Source organism: Arvicanthis niloticus, chromosome 13 (assembly GCF_011762505.2).
Source record: "Arvicanthis niloticus isolate mArvNil1 chromosome 13, mArvNil1.pat.X, whole genome shotgun sequence".
Taxonomy (NCBI): domain Eukaryota; kingdom Metazoa; phylum Chordata; class Mammalia; order Rodentia; family Muridae; genus Arvicanthis; species Arvicanthis niloticus.
In genome coordinates, this window is record NC_047670.1 from 29231316 (window position 1) to 29247770 (window position 16455).

General features: G+C 38.5%; 1 protein-coding gene across 1 annotated transcript in view; it reads right to left on the minus strand.

Moving 5' to 3' along the window:
• Eif3h (eukaryotic translation initiation factor 3 subunit H) overlaps nucleotides 1-16455 on the minus strand; it is a 75778-nt gene that overhangs the window by 37563 nt on the left and 21760 nt on the right. The window contains exon 2 of the mRNA XM_034517360.2: nucleotides 15810-15966. Coding sequence (XP_034373251.1) covers nucleotides 15810-15966 — 157 coding nt within the window. The remainder of the gene's footprint in view (nucleotides 1-15809; nucleotides 15967-16455) is intronic.

The following is a 16455-nucleotide window of genomic DNA, read 5'->3' on the forward strand; positions in this document are numbered from 1 at the left end:
TTAGAGAACAGCAGGGCAGTGGTGGCATGCACCTTTACTCCCAGCACTAGGGAGGCAGAAGCAGGGGAATCTCTGAGTTCAAGGCCAGGCTGGTCTACAGAACAAGTTGTAGGGCAACCAGGGCTACACAGAGAAATCCTGTCTCCAATCAATCAATCAATCAATCAATCACAAAAAAACTACAGAATAGGAAAACTGCTCAAGTCAAACCAAGGAGTCCATGTATGTCAGAGGGCAGATCAGCCACGGCACCTATCACCTACCTGTGTGTCAAGTTCCACACCTTTGCGTGTCCGCAACTCACAGTCGCCAGCTTTCCACTCAGCAGCTATTTTATTTGCATTTAGTTCATTCTACTGTTCTGCACACAGTAAATAAGTGTTGACCCATGAGTTCAATGAGAACCTGGTCTAGCAGAACTGAGAAATAACTGAAGAGATAGGATCTGACAGTCCTCATAATGTTTATTAATTATGGAGCGCTTTTCATGGATCTCTAGGTCTCTGATATTCCTCCCACAAAACACGGAATGTAAACCTCGTCCTGGGTATGAACAAAGAAAACCACTGTTCAGTGCAGAAACCTAAGAGTCAGGCCAAAACCACGTGACTGAGTGACTTAACGTCAATCTGTGCTGAGAAGTATCACCAAGGATGTGAGCAATGAGGAGGAGCACTTCATCACTCTCTCCACCAAATCCGTATCGACACTAACTAGGAGAAAACAGACAAACCCAAACTGCCGATACTACAACATACTACAGAGCTGACAAGTACTCCTCAAAATGTGGCAAGTTCAGGAAAAGGAAGAATGCACAGACTGGAGCACACAAGAAACATAATGACTAAATACAAAATACCACACAGTATCTTAGACAGTACTCTGTAACAGCTAAAGGACAGGGAAAACTTGAGGGAGAAAATCTGGGGAAATCTACATAAAAGTTATAGTTTAGTTTCTGGTAATACACCAATAATCTCTTACTTGGGTGGGCACATATTAATTTGCTGACCATGTCATCAGGAACCCAATGATAACTGGGTCATTTTAGGAGCATGGACCTTTCGATGTCATCACGACCTGCAACTTTAGGACTCTGGAGATTCAGGCAGGAATATCAAGTTCAAAGCCAGCCTGTGCTATTCTTCAACACCTCCATCCCCAAATTAGAGGAGTCAGAAATAAAGAGCATCTCCATGTGCTGACTAAAGGGTATGCCAGGAGTGTACATACCATCTTTGCAACCTCTGTAAATCCAATTTCAGAATAAAGGCTTTCAGTATATGTAAGGAGTTAAGCACCACTGTGGGGTAAGCATATGATCTGTGAGCATGTAGCCCAAACTTGCCTCGAGGTTATGTGTGTGGGGTCTAGGGATAATATCTAAACGGAGTCCTGAAATAGAAACAGGAGTTAATTAGCTGGGGGTAGAGGGGCTAAGGTAATCACTGTCTAGGAACAAGGTAGACTCTGGACTTGTAGGGTAAACAAATGCTTCAGTACAACTGGCAGAATAAGGAGAGAAATGAGGTAAGAACAGGAACCACCTGTCTGCAAGACCCAGCTCAATGAAATCCTAGGTAGACCAAACACACCACCCTTCTGCTGAAATGACCACCTTTACTCAATTGTGTCTCTCAAGCCTGTCACTTCATCACAACCATGTACTGAGAGCATCTCACCCAACAGTCCAGCATTAGAAATACTATAAAATGTGAAACTGCCCCACCCCTCCTGGTTGTGGCAGTTGCACTAGGGATCAAGCTCACGACTCAGATGCATGTAGGTCAAACACTACCAATAAGAGGGTCTTATCAGTGCTCAAATGCTTTAGGAACATTTCAGATTTTGAATTCTGTAGCATCTATTCATACATTCACAAAACAAAACACACACCTCCAAGATCCAGAGTACTTCTCAGAGGAGAAGTACTACACAGTTCAAACTAATGGTCAACCTGAGCTGCCTTCTATCGTGGTTATTTACCTTAATTTTTCCTAATTAAATCTTACCTCTATCTTACAAATTAACAAATGAGGAGATCCCTGGAATCAACAGCTAAACAAATATTGAAGAAATCAAAAGAGAAAGGGAAATCAAAAGAGTGATTCTAATTGCCTTTCCTATTTTTTAACTGAAAGACAGCTGACTGAAAAGTTTCAACTACTCATGAAAACCGTCCACTTTAAGGAAAGCATCTCCAGTATTATTTAGGCAATCTTGTAAATGTTATGTTTTCCCTTCCACTTGACTGTGGAATCCCCCAACATCGAAAAGGTTTTAAGATGGATGGCATACTAAAACACCCATTCGACACCTCAGTCAGGGCAACAAGTTGTGAACACTGCACCTGAGGGGGCACAACTGAGGAGTAGCATCACCCCTCTGTTTAGTAGGTCTGAGCTCTGCTTGAAGTTTAATAATCATCTTCCTAGAAGATGAGATAGCCTTAAAAATATCACCTCTCATCCACACCACACTGACTATCCCACATTCTCTACGTATTTTAAATTACCTAAACAACTCTCTACAATTACTGAATTTAAAATACCTCATTTCAGTAAAGATGACAGTTAGTAAGAAATATATGACCCTCCTGTCCTGTCACCACCAGCTTACATTTATTACATATCTGATCTTTAACACACACCATTATCACTGGGTAGGTGTTTTACAGGAAATATCTTAAAAGGAGATAATGAACACAAATTTAACTCTTCTGGAACTCTGGACCCTGGAGTTACTTGGTAGCAAACCTCCAGTCCACCATCTGCTCCTCTGTCTCCTGCTATTCGCCTATGGTTGTTAGCTATTTTGTTCAAGCTTTCCTTTCCTTTCTGGTGTCCCTCCCTAAGCCACAGAATGCTGGTCTACCCTGCACACCCTGCCAGAGGATGCAGACTGACTACTGTGTTTTCAAGCATCCCAGAAGCTGACTCTACCTACTATTTTTTTTTTCAGCCCATTTCCAAGGTAAATAAATCACTGCTTCCACTGACAGATCTTCCCATTCTATGCTTGTATCACATGTATGTCCCTAATCTCTGCCTCTATCCTTTGTTCAAGTTCATCTTTCCTGACTCAACAAGTTGTACATGACAAGTTAAAATAGGGCCCTACTTTCAAAACAAGAATATCATAGCTCTTGGTAAGCAATCTTTCCAATACTCAAGTCTTTTACTTATTTTACTTTTTCCTCTTTTTTAATTCTCATTAAGAAAAGAATAATACTGAATGTCAATTCCACATACCAAGGGCAAATCAAAGAATACTTAAATTCTTAAATGCTTTTAACAAGGCTTAAGTTACACAGGGAAATGGAAACACCGAAGTAAAATTATAGCAGTTTTAACAGGGTACTCAAATATCAAAACAATGATAATTAGTGGGAATGTGAATAAATGCACAAAGCATATTACATATAAATGCTTAAACATTGCTGAATGACCATAGTTACTACTAAGCTAATAACAACAGTATCTTAAATTATTAAATCTTCCCTGTCCTCTGTTCACTACTCAAAATAAATGTTTCTTCAAGCTAAGGCATTTGCTGTAACACATAACAAACCAACCATTAAATATTAGTGAAAGACTATTTCTATGATAAAGAAAATTAGTGGAAGGAAATTCTGATGATTCCGATGAGCAAAAACTTCATTTACTGACATTAAGCTAACTAAAGTTTAAAGATTCCAGGTTCAAAGGCAAGACAATTTATCAAGCAAGTTAAGTTCTGTGATTACTATAATTCAGTCATTATGGCTGAAGCAGTTAAAAATAATTCCATACGTTCTTGAAGTGTTCATCAAACTAGTAAGCAGTTGGGAGTGAAAGTTGAGAGCCCCAGTGCCGTCTCAAAACACGAAATAAGTCTCAAATGTGTATATTTATATCAAACAATAATTAATTGAATTATACCAGTCATCTTTATAGCATTCCCTACCATATGAAGTATAATTATGGTCTAAGCAAAAACTATGGAGAGGTCAGATGGACCTGGTATCCGGTGGCTTTCAAGTCTCTATGTAATGGCTTTCTTGTTCAAAAGTTCTTCTAGCTGTTGAACTTGCACTCCCTCCAAATTTTGGCTTGGCCAGAAAGCTCTTTGCAATGAAAGAAATTGTGGTCTAAATCATGATGATGACAAGAAACCTTAGCAATTTAAATAGACAAGCCTTGAAATAATATTGTGATCAAAGTATCAAGCAGCCTAATAAAACCCAGGTGGCTTAGCCTTATCATATATGGTCCTCATTACCACACTGCACTATTTAACCTACTTCCTGGTATCAACAACCACTTTCTGTTATTAATTCCTCCCCATTATGGATCTGCTGAAGTTTCCATGTTTTCTGATAAGACAGCTCTTTTTCAAAAAAAAAAAAAAAAAAGTAAAAAAGTAAAAAGAAAGAATGGGTTTTCTTTTGAATGTTTTATAACTGAAGCCATGACTGGCAAGCCTCAAAAACCACAGTGGCTTTGTACTATTAGCCATCTCTTCAAGGCCATGCTAACTCCTGAGGAGGCACCAGAAGACCACGGTTAGTACAGAATAGTAAGGGCTCACATGTTTATGATAACAAGAGGCAGAAGCATGAAAAGCATAAGCACAAAAACCTGCTTTACAACCCTAAAGATTCAAATAAGAGACGTTGCCGCTGACAAAGTGTACACTTGCTCCAAATACAACCCCATCATTCAAAGGTTCCACATCAGTACAACTTATAAGGTTTGGAGCAATTTTCCCATCTGTAGGTACTGCTGCCTTTTAAAATGGGAACTAAACGTCTTAGGGAATTTACTTTAGAGCATAATTTGCTTCCATAAAGACTGCACAAAGGTGAAGCTAAAGTGCCAGTGGATATTACACCTACCTCAACATTTGTTCCAAGGACTGGATTTTAAAAAAGAAGACATTATTTTAATTTATCTGCCTTCTTTCACCAGCTCAACCCTACCCCCCTAAAACATGGGTAAAACCAATCATTAGGAAGCTAGGATAGAATAGGGTGAAGGATTGGCTGAAAACAGTGATGTTATGCGCCGATGTCTATCTTTTCCTCTGGGTGTGAATGCTTTAGTTGCTGCTCTGCTGTGTCTTAACCACGGGTTCCAGGCCATCCAAAGGGACAGTGAGAGCTGGTTATGTTACAGACCTCCATTTTTGCACATAGCTTCCTACACTGGTCACAAAGACAGTTGCCAAAGCTCAGTGTGCCACGAGTGGCACCCAGTGTTCGCACAGACTCCTTACAGCAGAGGGATCCATTTCTCTCCCTGCTTTCCTTTCTTTCATCCTGTTTGCCCAGATGGCAGAAGCAGCAGATTGGAAGCATTGCACAACATATCACTTAACCATACTGTGTACTCAGTAAAGAAGGAAATTCACACGACAGGCTTTATCAGTACTGTCTGTTTAAGTCATCTGCAGAGCAATGTATTCTAGAAAGCCTGTGCCATCAGTCAGCCACCGACTTCTTCCGTTAAACGAAACCATCTATCGGGGCTATTTGCAGATGCAGCCAGTGGCATTTAATAAGAACGTGGCCGACTCCGCTCAATCTATACGTCCATTAGTTTCTCCATTCTGTGTAGCAATACCAGAGGCTATGTTGACTTCCAGCAACCATGCTCAGAATGCCTGAGCTGACTTCATTCAACCACCACTAATTTATGGTTCATGTAAAGCTTAGAGCCGCCCTGGATCTTTAATGTGTACAGTACACATAATATAAACTTACTAAATTTTCTGAAATCTAGGTTAATCTCAACAACATGGACTTCAGCTGTGCCAACAGTAAGTGATAACACCAAGCAGTGTTTTAAGTGAATGCTGTAGGCTGATTTCTGGGTCTGTATCACTCACTGACAGCAACTCTGACAAACTAGCAGGATCACTCCAGCTCTCTTAAACTGATCTCGGTGTGCATGCACGTTAGCTGGAGCTCCCATCTCTAGATCTGCTACTAACTTAACCTTGTGTTTCTTTCCTCAATTCCCTACTTAATAAAGAGTCACAAAACTCCAAATCATGATCCATATCACAAATGTGCAAACCAGCAGGGGAAAACCAGAACTACTGAGACGCTCAGTCTGGACCTCCTTCCTTTCCGTGCCTCTCAAACGCTGGCAATGGGAATGCATAGTTCCCAAGTGAGACCTCTAAGTCTATCTGTACGGCTCCCATAATTAGCTACTAGTGTTTTTCCTAGTCAATGCCCTGTAGGAGACAATCTGAAAAGAAACAAAGCACGACTCTGAAGAAACAGCAGCAGTCTCGCCTGCCACTCACACCCAGTATCTGTGAAGCAGTAGGAAGCACCTGGACTCATTAAGGTCTTAGTATGCCACACCTTGTCTGTACTATATCCCTTTCCTTACTGAAGCACCAGAGGAAAAAGACTAGTAGCTATCAAGGCACGGCATCACTATTCTTCATTCACCTAATCCTTCACACTATTCTAGCAGCAAAATCTTTCTACTGTTTTGTTTTTAGCAATGTTTGGAGGTGGAACTGAGCTCAAGGTGAGTTGATAGAAATATGATGAAGCAAAATATAAAATTGTAAGGAGAAATAATTCACAATACTAGGAACCTTAGTAATACACTTAAAAACTATGTGAATACAGCTGGTGTTACATCTCCTGTTTGCAGTCCTAGCACCGAGGAAGTAGACAGGAGGATGACAAGTTTGAGGAGATCCTCGGCTACATTAGGTCCTGTCTCAAAAAAACAAACAACAACCCACAAAGCACATTTAAAGCACTGGGAGTTGTTAACAAATGAGGTGAGAAGAAGAAATAAAATACATGTTTAATAATACAATGCAAGAGTGATCCAATTTTTAAAGTTTCAAGAATAAACTATTTTGTTATATATTGTCATTTTAAAATACAGAATTAGTGTACAGCTTTGCAGATTCATCATTCTACTTTAAATGGGGGGGAAGAGAGAGAGAGAGGGAGGGAGGGAGGGAGGGAGGGAGGGAGGAGAGAGGAGAGAGAAGAGAGGAGAGAGGAGAGAGGAGAGAGAGAATATGAATATATGAATCTAGAGTCTTCACTTTGTCCTCTAACATCATATAACACCTAACTAACATCATCTCTTATGCGTCCTAGTGCTTCAAGCCAAATGTGCTGCTCAAACAGCTAAGTTCCTTAAGTAACAGACCCTGCAATCCTCCTCTTCCCCAAAACAACTCATAGTAAGATGTGGTAAGCTATGGCCATCAAAACTCCCAGGTATATAGTTTTCACTCAAATATCAATTTAATGAGAGATGGGGGGATGAGAATACAAATGCAGTTTGAAAGCTCTCAAGCCTCAGTAAGGACAACTGGCAGAGGTCCAGCTGGAGCTACTGCTGTTATCCTTGCCGCCTGCTCAGGCTAATGGCAGGTCACAAATCCCAAGAGTTCCAACTAGCTCTGCAGCCAGACTCCTGCTGCCATGCCCTGCTACAAAACATGCCTGTACAGCATCAGCACCTATCTAGTTCTGTCAAATAGAAATAATGTGGACAGACTTCTGCAAAGACTGCTGAAATGAACATGCAACCCTCTCCTTACTCAAGCACAGGCTGCCTACATATTAAACAATGTCTAAAGGTTAGATGGTGGAGAAAACAAGGGTAAATGTACACAGGGGCATGGCCAGGAAGTGATCCAAGGTATATAAGTCTATACAATATTAGGTCAAAATAAACACTGCTTTTGTGTTTCACTACATCAGAAAGCAGATAAAACGTACCAATGAAGCTTACTGATTTCTACACAGGTAATAAGACTCGAGTTAGAAAGTGGTAAAGGTGTGAAAAGCTCACTCGGAGCAAACTCAAGCAGAAAGGTTAATCTACAAACAAATTTTATGTCTCTTTGGAAAATGCAACACCAGCATCAAAAACATCAAACCTAATTATAATTAATCTAGCTATATACATAAAACTTAACAGATAAAGTAATACAGTCAGTTGGAGGACTGAAATTAGCCAACACTTCTAGGCGAAATAGAAACTGAGTTTAAACTTGCTTCTTAGGAAACGGTTTATAGAAAAACAGAAACAAGGGCCTTTGCTTGCGTGGTCTAATTGTGGCTTTTTGACATTTTAATTAGTGTTAAATAGTTCATTCTTAATGGTTATCAGCTTGAACCTTAGTAAAAAATTCAAATATCTTCACCTAAAGTTGTTGTGGGTCAAAAGTAAAACAGTTTTTATTTAATTAAAATGTAAACCACTGGGAATGGTAATTTAAGGATTACGTTTTTAGACTTGGGAAACTTAGGAATTTTAAATACTATTTAAGTACTATATCCACCTGTAATTTTCAAATCTTACCGTATTACTTTAAGTCTGCACAAAATTCAAACAGGTTTTGCTTGGCCTCTTTCCAAACCATAGCACTTACCCTTGGGGACGGCGGGAGGACAGCGTAGAGCGCTTTCGTTCCTTTAAGCAGAGAACCCTTTCACATGGACTGAATTTTCAACAGTGCGTTTTCCACGCAATGGAGTTTCTCAACTCATTTTTAAAAAGTGAAATTTAAGACATGAAATAAACACAATGACACTGTTGAAAGTTTTAAAATGAAGCCAGATTTTTGCCCACACTTTTATAGGTACTCCTTAAAAAAATACTCAAGAACAGAAAGATCTGAATATACTGAGATTTCAGTTTCACATTTAGATTTTATGTCTTATTTTCTAACCACCTCACAAACCAAAAACAAAATGTATCATTTTGAAGTTTTACTCACAGTCTGAGTGATCAAAAATAATTTGGTTAGGCATTAATCTAAATTAGCTCATTGCTCTCAATGGTCACCACAAAATCATCAGATGCTTGTTTTAACATTTCCAACAGTACCGTGAGTAACAACAAAACCAGAACTATAAATTGTGTCATGGTCTGCTGCCTAGACAACTTGTAAAATGAACTATTTATTCAATAGTTAAATGTACCCAACATTTTACTAGATGTTTTAAATAGAGCTATCAGTACTATGGCCTAAATGTCCACAAAGCTGAGACTGGCACAGCACTAAGACCGGCTTGTCACAGGCACACCCCTCCAGAGCTTTGAGGCCTACATACTACAGGAGCAGCCACATCTCAAGCCAAGGACTCGAACTTTCTCCGAATAAATGCCAAGTCAAATAATCACAGCAGATTGCTCTTCATTTCTTGAGATGTATACATTACTTACTATGTCCCAGAAATGTGGACAGTTAGAATACGTAAAGAACATACAACCCCGACAATTGCTTAAGCATCACTTCTGTGAGGTCATCACAAATAAGAAAGCATCCTGACATCCACTCGCTCCTACCCTTCTCTCCACCTCATCTCAGATGTATCAAGTACACTTCACACTTTATTTACACACTTGTCTCTCCCACTTAAACCCTTTCACAGCTATAACTAGGATTTGCTATCTTTCTGTTTTTTTTCACTATCTGTTCAATGTCATTTCTGCATAAATGCTGAAATAAATTACTGTGGGTAATCTTTTTCCCCTGGAATATATGAAGCGTTTTATCATACTTTCACTTTATCTTTCCAACAAGCTTCAAGCATACCCCTCAAAGTGTCTAATAGTTCTACCAAGAAAATTGTCTAATATTTCTACCCAAAAGGTTCTTTATTTAAAAAAAAAAAAGATAGATTTTTTTTTAGAATAGATGTATTAAACAGACCATAATAATTACTAACTGCAGATAGGCAATGAAACATTAAGAGAATATCACATCTTTCCATAAAATGTCTCCATATGTCTGAAAATTATGAACAGGACACGTTTTGCCCCAACCATGCTCTGAATTCTGAGGCAGCACAAAAGTGAAGGAAGAGTGGCTGGGTAGGTTTCTAACAGTTCTGGCTTCAGACAACCAAGGAAGGGAGGTAAGCAGGCAACAAGTAATTAGAGCAAGCCTGCCTCTCCCATCCAGCGCGGACTCTCACATCTTATACTGCAAGTCTCACAGCCACAGGTCGCCCTCTCCCAACCCAGTGACACAAGCAGCACCAGAGTCAAGAAATTCCTCTGAAAGCCTCTTACTCATTAAACTGATTTTTAATCCTTTCAAGAGACCTGGTAACACTTTCTGTTTTAGCTTTTATTTTGAGATAATTCTGTACTTAAGTTAACATTTAAACTTTTAGCAAAAGAAAACAATTTTGCTACAATGAAAACTGACCAAAAAGCTCAGTGAGGGTCTCAGGCATCGCATGGACTTGCTATGCTGATGCTGTAATTGCAGACTGACTACACACAGTAGAACAATCTAAGTCGATTCCCTTCCACATTTCCCTACTTCCTCTGTAAGGAGGCAGATTTTGGAGGCCAATGACCACTCTCTGTGACTAACCTAAGGCAAGCAACATTAAGTTTGTCTGTTCCAAATATAAAAATTATTAATTTGGCTCTGATGCAAAAAAGATAAGTTTTTTATAACACCTGCAATATTAAATTGATTAAGTCTGCTAAAAAACAAGACAGTGAGTTATTGAATCTATGTTTAATCCAGTACACTTTATAACATATTTAAAGAATTCAGTTGTATAAAACAGGATCTGAATCTTATCAGATGAAAATATTTTTTGCTGTTAGCAAGCCTCGGGTTGTATGTCTGAGAAAACAAATTAGTCTCCAGTTCTTCTAAGCTTGATAATAGTGCCCCCTAATGGGAATTTTAACTTGAGGGTTTTTAACTCACATTTTTTAAAAAGCCATATATTCTCTGAGTAAGGTTACCTTACTATAACCAAAAAGCAAATTCTAGAACATAAGTTTAGCAAAAGTGGACCATTCAAAAAGCTACCTATGTTGAATTAAAAAAACAAAACCCTGGGAATAACAGAACCAAAGACACATTTCTAGGTTTTATATTGTCCTCTAACACATAATCCAAGAAACCACTAGGCAAGCAGTTTTATCCCAAGGACACTGTCTTCACCATGTTTCTGGTACTCACTAAAGGAGCAATCAGCATCTGCCAAATGAAAGACATTATAGAATGTGACAGGAACTGGCTTGTGGGTTATTTACCATTGCAGGAGCTCCAGCACAACCCTTTCACAACACAGTCACAAGTTGACACCTATGAATCATGTCGCCCTAAACTATTTTCTACAGTTAGTTCCCCTAAACAACAACTCAGTGCGTGTTGTTTTCTTTAAAAGAAAAGACATGATATTAAAGCAAGAGCTACCTACTGTGATACTTTCCAGGGTTGTCAGAGAAGTGAACCCAACAGTACTAGAACTTTCACTTTGGTATTCTGAACACACTACATTCGGAACTTGGGCAACACTAAGTGCAACATCCAGAAGACATAAGCACTGAACAACTACAGCTAAGCACAAATTTAAAATATATAAACCATCATCATATTCTGTATCCAAACAAAAGGAAGAGAACAAAAAGTAATAAAGTTCTATTACCAGTCACAAGTTTTCAAAGAGCCCAAACATAACGTTTAGGCTAGAGACCAACATGGCTACCTGTATAGACCTAACAACTGTAGCAGGGATATAGCTAATAATACAGAAACAAATAAGACAGCTTTCCAATAAAACTTTGTTTACAACAGCAGGTATAGGAATCAGTTTGTCAACCCAGTTTAAAGAATTTACTAATATTTCATTTGTAGCAGATTAAAATTCCTCACTTTACAAAAGGCACCAAAAAAAAAAAAAAAAATCAAGCCCATATTCCAACACAAAAGCTCTTAAGAAACTCAAGTTACATAATGCCATAACTATGAAAAACTTGATATTTCAGTTTCATAAGGTTGGTGGCCAGAGAAAAGACGTTTATCTTAATAAATACTGATTTGAGGAGGCACTGAACAATGGACAGCACATGAGTAAAACAAGATGCCTGTAACATGACACAAAATAATAGACATCTAGGACTATCCTAACATACTCAAGCACACGTTTGATTTTAAAATCTAATGGTGACCACATTCTGATGATTATTAAAAAAATAAATGAGTTTAGATAACTGAACTGAAATTCAAATGTCTCACCTAAGGCTATGAAGAAATACAGAGTGTTATGTTATACTTTCACTTGTATAACGAAAGTGATGAATCTCACTGGGTGTGTGTGTGTGTGTGTGTGTGTGTGTGTGTGTGTGTGTCAATGGCAGGTGGGTTCACCCGTATGTTTTGGGGTCTCTCTCACTGAGCCTGAAGCTCATCAATTGAGCTTCACTGGTGCTCAATGCAGTGTCCGGATCCTTCTCTCTCGGCCCTGGGCCCTTGCTGAGATTTAGGATTACACACACACACACACACACACACACACACACACACACACACACACACACACACACACACACGGAGCCAAGCTTTTATGTGAGTGCCAGAGATCTAAACTTGGGTTCTCAACGCTGTGTGACAGGCACTTACCAGACTGAGCCAACTTCCCAGCCCCCTTATTAGCTCTTAAGAGTAAACCAAGCAATTGAAACCTAGACTTTAGATATGGAATTATGCTGTTTTATATTTAATATATTTTAATCTCTGACACATACTTCAGTTTCCTAATGCAGAAAATAGGACTGATAGAAATCTTAAACTGAGCAGAACAGGATGTAATGTCCAGGATTTAAGCATTATTAGTTTTACTAAATGCTAATAAATAAGGTCTCTTCTTGACTTAAAGCTGTTAAAACCTTAAACAAGCTTCTTAAAGAACACGTTCACTAGCTAACTATCTCAAACTCATAAGTGATCAAATTCTAAAAATAATTATTAAAATACTACACAGCATAATTGTACTAAGCATCATTTCTTTATACTCTAAAGAATTTTACTTAAAAAATAACAACCACCCATCAAACCCAGGTGGCAGCATTGTATATTCTGAGATGGTTTGTGCTCTCACCAGCCACACTGCTTTTACAAAACTCTACAACTCATTTGTGAGAGAAAACAACTGTGTCAACAACCAACCACTTGGCCCCCAGTCCTGAAATAGTGAATATTAAATTATAATTATTTCCAGGTATGCCAAATAGAGAGATTGATCTCTCTGGTAATGCTAGTACAGACTACACACAAACCCCAACATTAATCCTAGCAAAGGTGTTTAAGTTTACAGTAATCCAGATGAAAACTGGCCTGTTTAAAACAGAAAAAAAAAAATGCATTTTATACAGAAATTTAAAAATGACACCTAAGCAGTTGCGTATCTGAAACAAAAGCAGGTCCGTCATTTTTCCAGAGATACTAACTTAATGAAAACTGATTTCCAGAGAACGATGGGACTATAGAGTGATTCAGCCTCTGCAAAAAGACCCCTTATATTTGTATGTTCAAGCTGCTCCTCTAAGTAAAATAGTGACAGTTAAGTTAAAAGCAACCAGCTAAAAGTTATATAAACAGTCTGAGAGAGAAACCAATGGCTCACCATGCAGGCCCAACAGCCTGAAGTGATCTCCAGAGTCCATGGGGGTGGACAGGCAAAACTGACCTCTGACACTCATTCTGTGGCATGTGTGCCTCCCGATAATAGTTATTTTTTTTTTAAGTCCCATTTTTAAAAATTTGTAAGAAAACTAAAAAGATCTATCCACTTCACCTCATCATAAATATATTTACGAATAAATTTAACCAAGGAGACAAAAGATTTGCCATCACTACTCAATGACCTTATGTGTTCAATGTAATCCCTATCAAAATTTTAGTTTTTAGGTGTGGCACACACCTTTAATCCCAGCACACAGGAGGCAGAGGACCAATTTCTGTGAATTCAAGGTCAGCCTGGACTACAGAGAGTTTCAGGATAGCTAAGGCTACACAGCAGAGAAACCTTGTCTCAAAAAACAATAAAGCAAAACAAAAAGACATCACAAAACTAAGTAACCTAAAGTGTTTGTATTGCTGGACCAGCCTGACTCCATTTCAAGAATAGAAGCCATCTTATTACAAGGTCAAAATAAATCCAGTCCTGTTTCCTGTAAATCTTGGATTTGAGCAGGTCTTGACCCATTTCCTGGAATTTTATGTCCCACATCCTAACCCTGTCCTCCACCTACACCTCCATCCTGATCAGGTGCTGTGTCCAACAATTCCAAGTGGTCAGCAAGTTCCTATGTAAACAAAACTCCGTGGAAATCCCACAACCCTTGAAACCCCTAGTCTTGCAGTTTTGGAGGGGTTATACAAGCCCCACTGGTTACTGTGTTCAATGCTAATTTTTCCAACCCCACTTTAGGGAGATAACTTCACCTGACAGAGAATAAAGCTTGCATAATTTGGTGAGATAACTTAAGTAATGAATGATCTTTACTTGTGTTCGGTGAGATTAGTAGCATGAGGACATCTAAAACAGGTCAACAGAAAACAGTCTGAAAGTCGAGTCCTAGCCTTAGAGATGGTCAAATGATCAGCCATGATACCAAGACCACTCAATGGAAAAAGGAGTGTCTTCTTCAAAAAGACCAAATCTGCACCCTTACTTTACATACAGGCAAATGTTAACACTAATCATACAAATAGCTTAATTTAATATTTAAAACCATAAAATTCCTAAAACAAAACAGGAAAAAAGTTTCATATTAAATTTGTCAATAGTTTCTACAATGTAACTAAATAAACAGTCCTCAAAAGTGAAAACAGACAAACTTATATCAAACGTTACAAGCATAGAGAGCAAAGGGGGAAACAATCAACAGAGAGAAAAGGCACCCCACAAAACAAATGATATGTGCAGTGATTGTCTCTCTAATAACTATAGAGTTGCAAATTGATTTTAAATATTTAACTTTAAAATGGGAAAAGGTTAAGCCATCAAATAGAATAAGCCTCCATATCTACAGGACTCACAACTAGGAATTCAACCTATCTCAGATCAGAAGTATGTGGGAAAGAGTTTGTGTCTACAATGTACATTTATAGACTTTTCCTGTTCATTATTCTTTCAGTAATGTACTGTAAACAACCACTCACATATTAGGCAACTGAGTAAAGCAATGATTTCAAGTACAGAAGGATGTTCATAGGTGGCATGTAAATACTATACTGCTTGACATAAAAGGAGTTGAGGATCCAAGAAATTTTATATTTAAGGGGGTATCCTAAAACCAATCCCTAATAGAAAGCAAGGAATTGTTAGATACAGAAAGTAGTTTAGCATTAGTGTTTATCAAAAGGTGCGGTGCAGGCCACTGAGAGAAAACACAGCATTCCTCAGGGCTGGACCCTGAATTCTACAATACCAATTTTCCAGGCAGGATGTGCCTGCTGGTGTAATAGATGCATGAGTGTGGGAAGAGGCAAAAACTTTATGACAGAAAGGAACTCACCACTAGTTCTAGAAACCTGGTCAAAAGCCCAAGGCTCTGGAGACTATAGAGCTAGTGGGAACCTACAACTGTGGCTAAATGAACATACTGTCAAACTGCCTTCTAAATACTTATGTCTATACCTATAGATCAGTTTTACAGACTGATCTATAGACCAGGCTGGCCTCAAACTCACAAAGATCTACCTGCCTCTGCCTCTGCCTCCTAAGTGTTTGTGTCTGGTATAATCTTTAAACTACAAGGATAATCTTCCTAAAACAGCTAGCAATATATACCTCTTCTTAAACACCTAAAAACAGAAAACCATGGATGCCAAACAGGACAAAGTAATAAACTTTTTTATACAAATTCTCATTGTACAGACATGTCATTTTTCCCAGAAACTTAAAAAACATGGTAAGTTAACCAGTAAGAGATTAAAGTTACACTGGCAAATGAGCTAACATTATTTGTATACACTGCAAAGACACACTCAGCAGCGGTTCCTAGCCTTACCTTCATCAAAGTCAGCATCATCTTCTGTGTGCTGGGGAAATGGGAAACAATTGGTAATCTCTAGTCGATCTTCTACAACCAGACCCAGGAGCACTCCTTGAACAACCTCAGTTCCTTGTCCTTCTTCTTGATAATGTTTGATTATCTTTAATACTACCTAGAAGAAAATACACAAGAGAACTTAAAAAATACTATTTTGTGTTTTATTTATTTCTAAAGGAAAAATAAAAGCCACTAGTAAGTTTGCACAACCACAAAAATACATACTTGTGCAAATCATTTCCTTTAGCCTTACTTAAATAAAGCTCACATGAGGTTCTTAGATACTTAACCCTATTAATGAGATCACTAGACCTTTGTTAAAACAGATATCAGGAGACAGGGGAAGTTAATGTAGATTTTTTAGAAGAAAGTTTACAATGAATTCCTTAGAAGCCAGTATCTACATATGTGAAAGGTGCGTGTTAGTGCCCAGAATCCACTGTATTTTCACCAAAAAGCCAGGTCAGAATAACCTTATTTCCTTTCATAGAACAAGTAAGGCTGAAGAAGGCTATTAAAGTATTTAAACAAGCAGTTGCAGGTGAAGCATCAAAAGACTACCTCACACTCTCTCTACCATTCCTGAACCACCTCAACTTGTTTC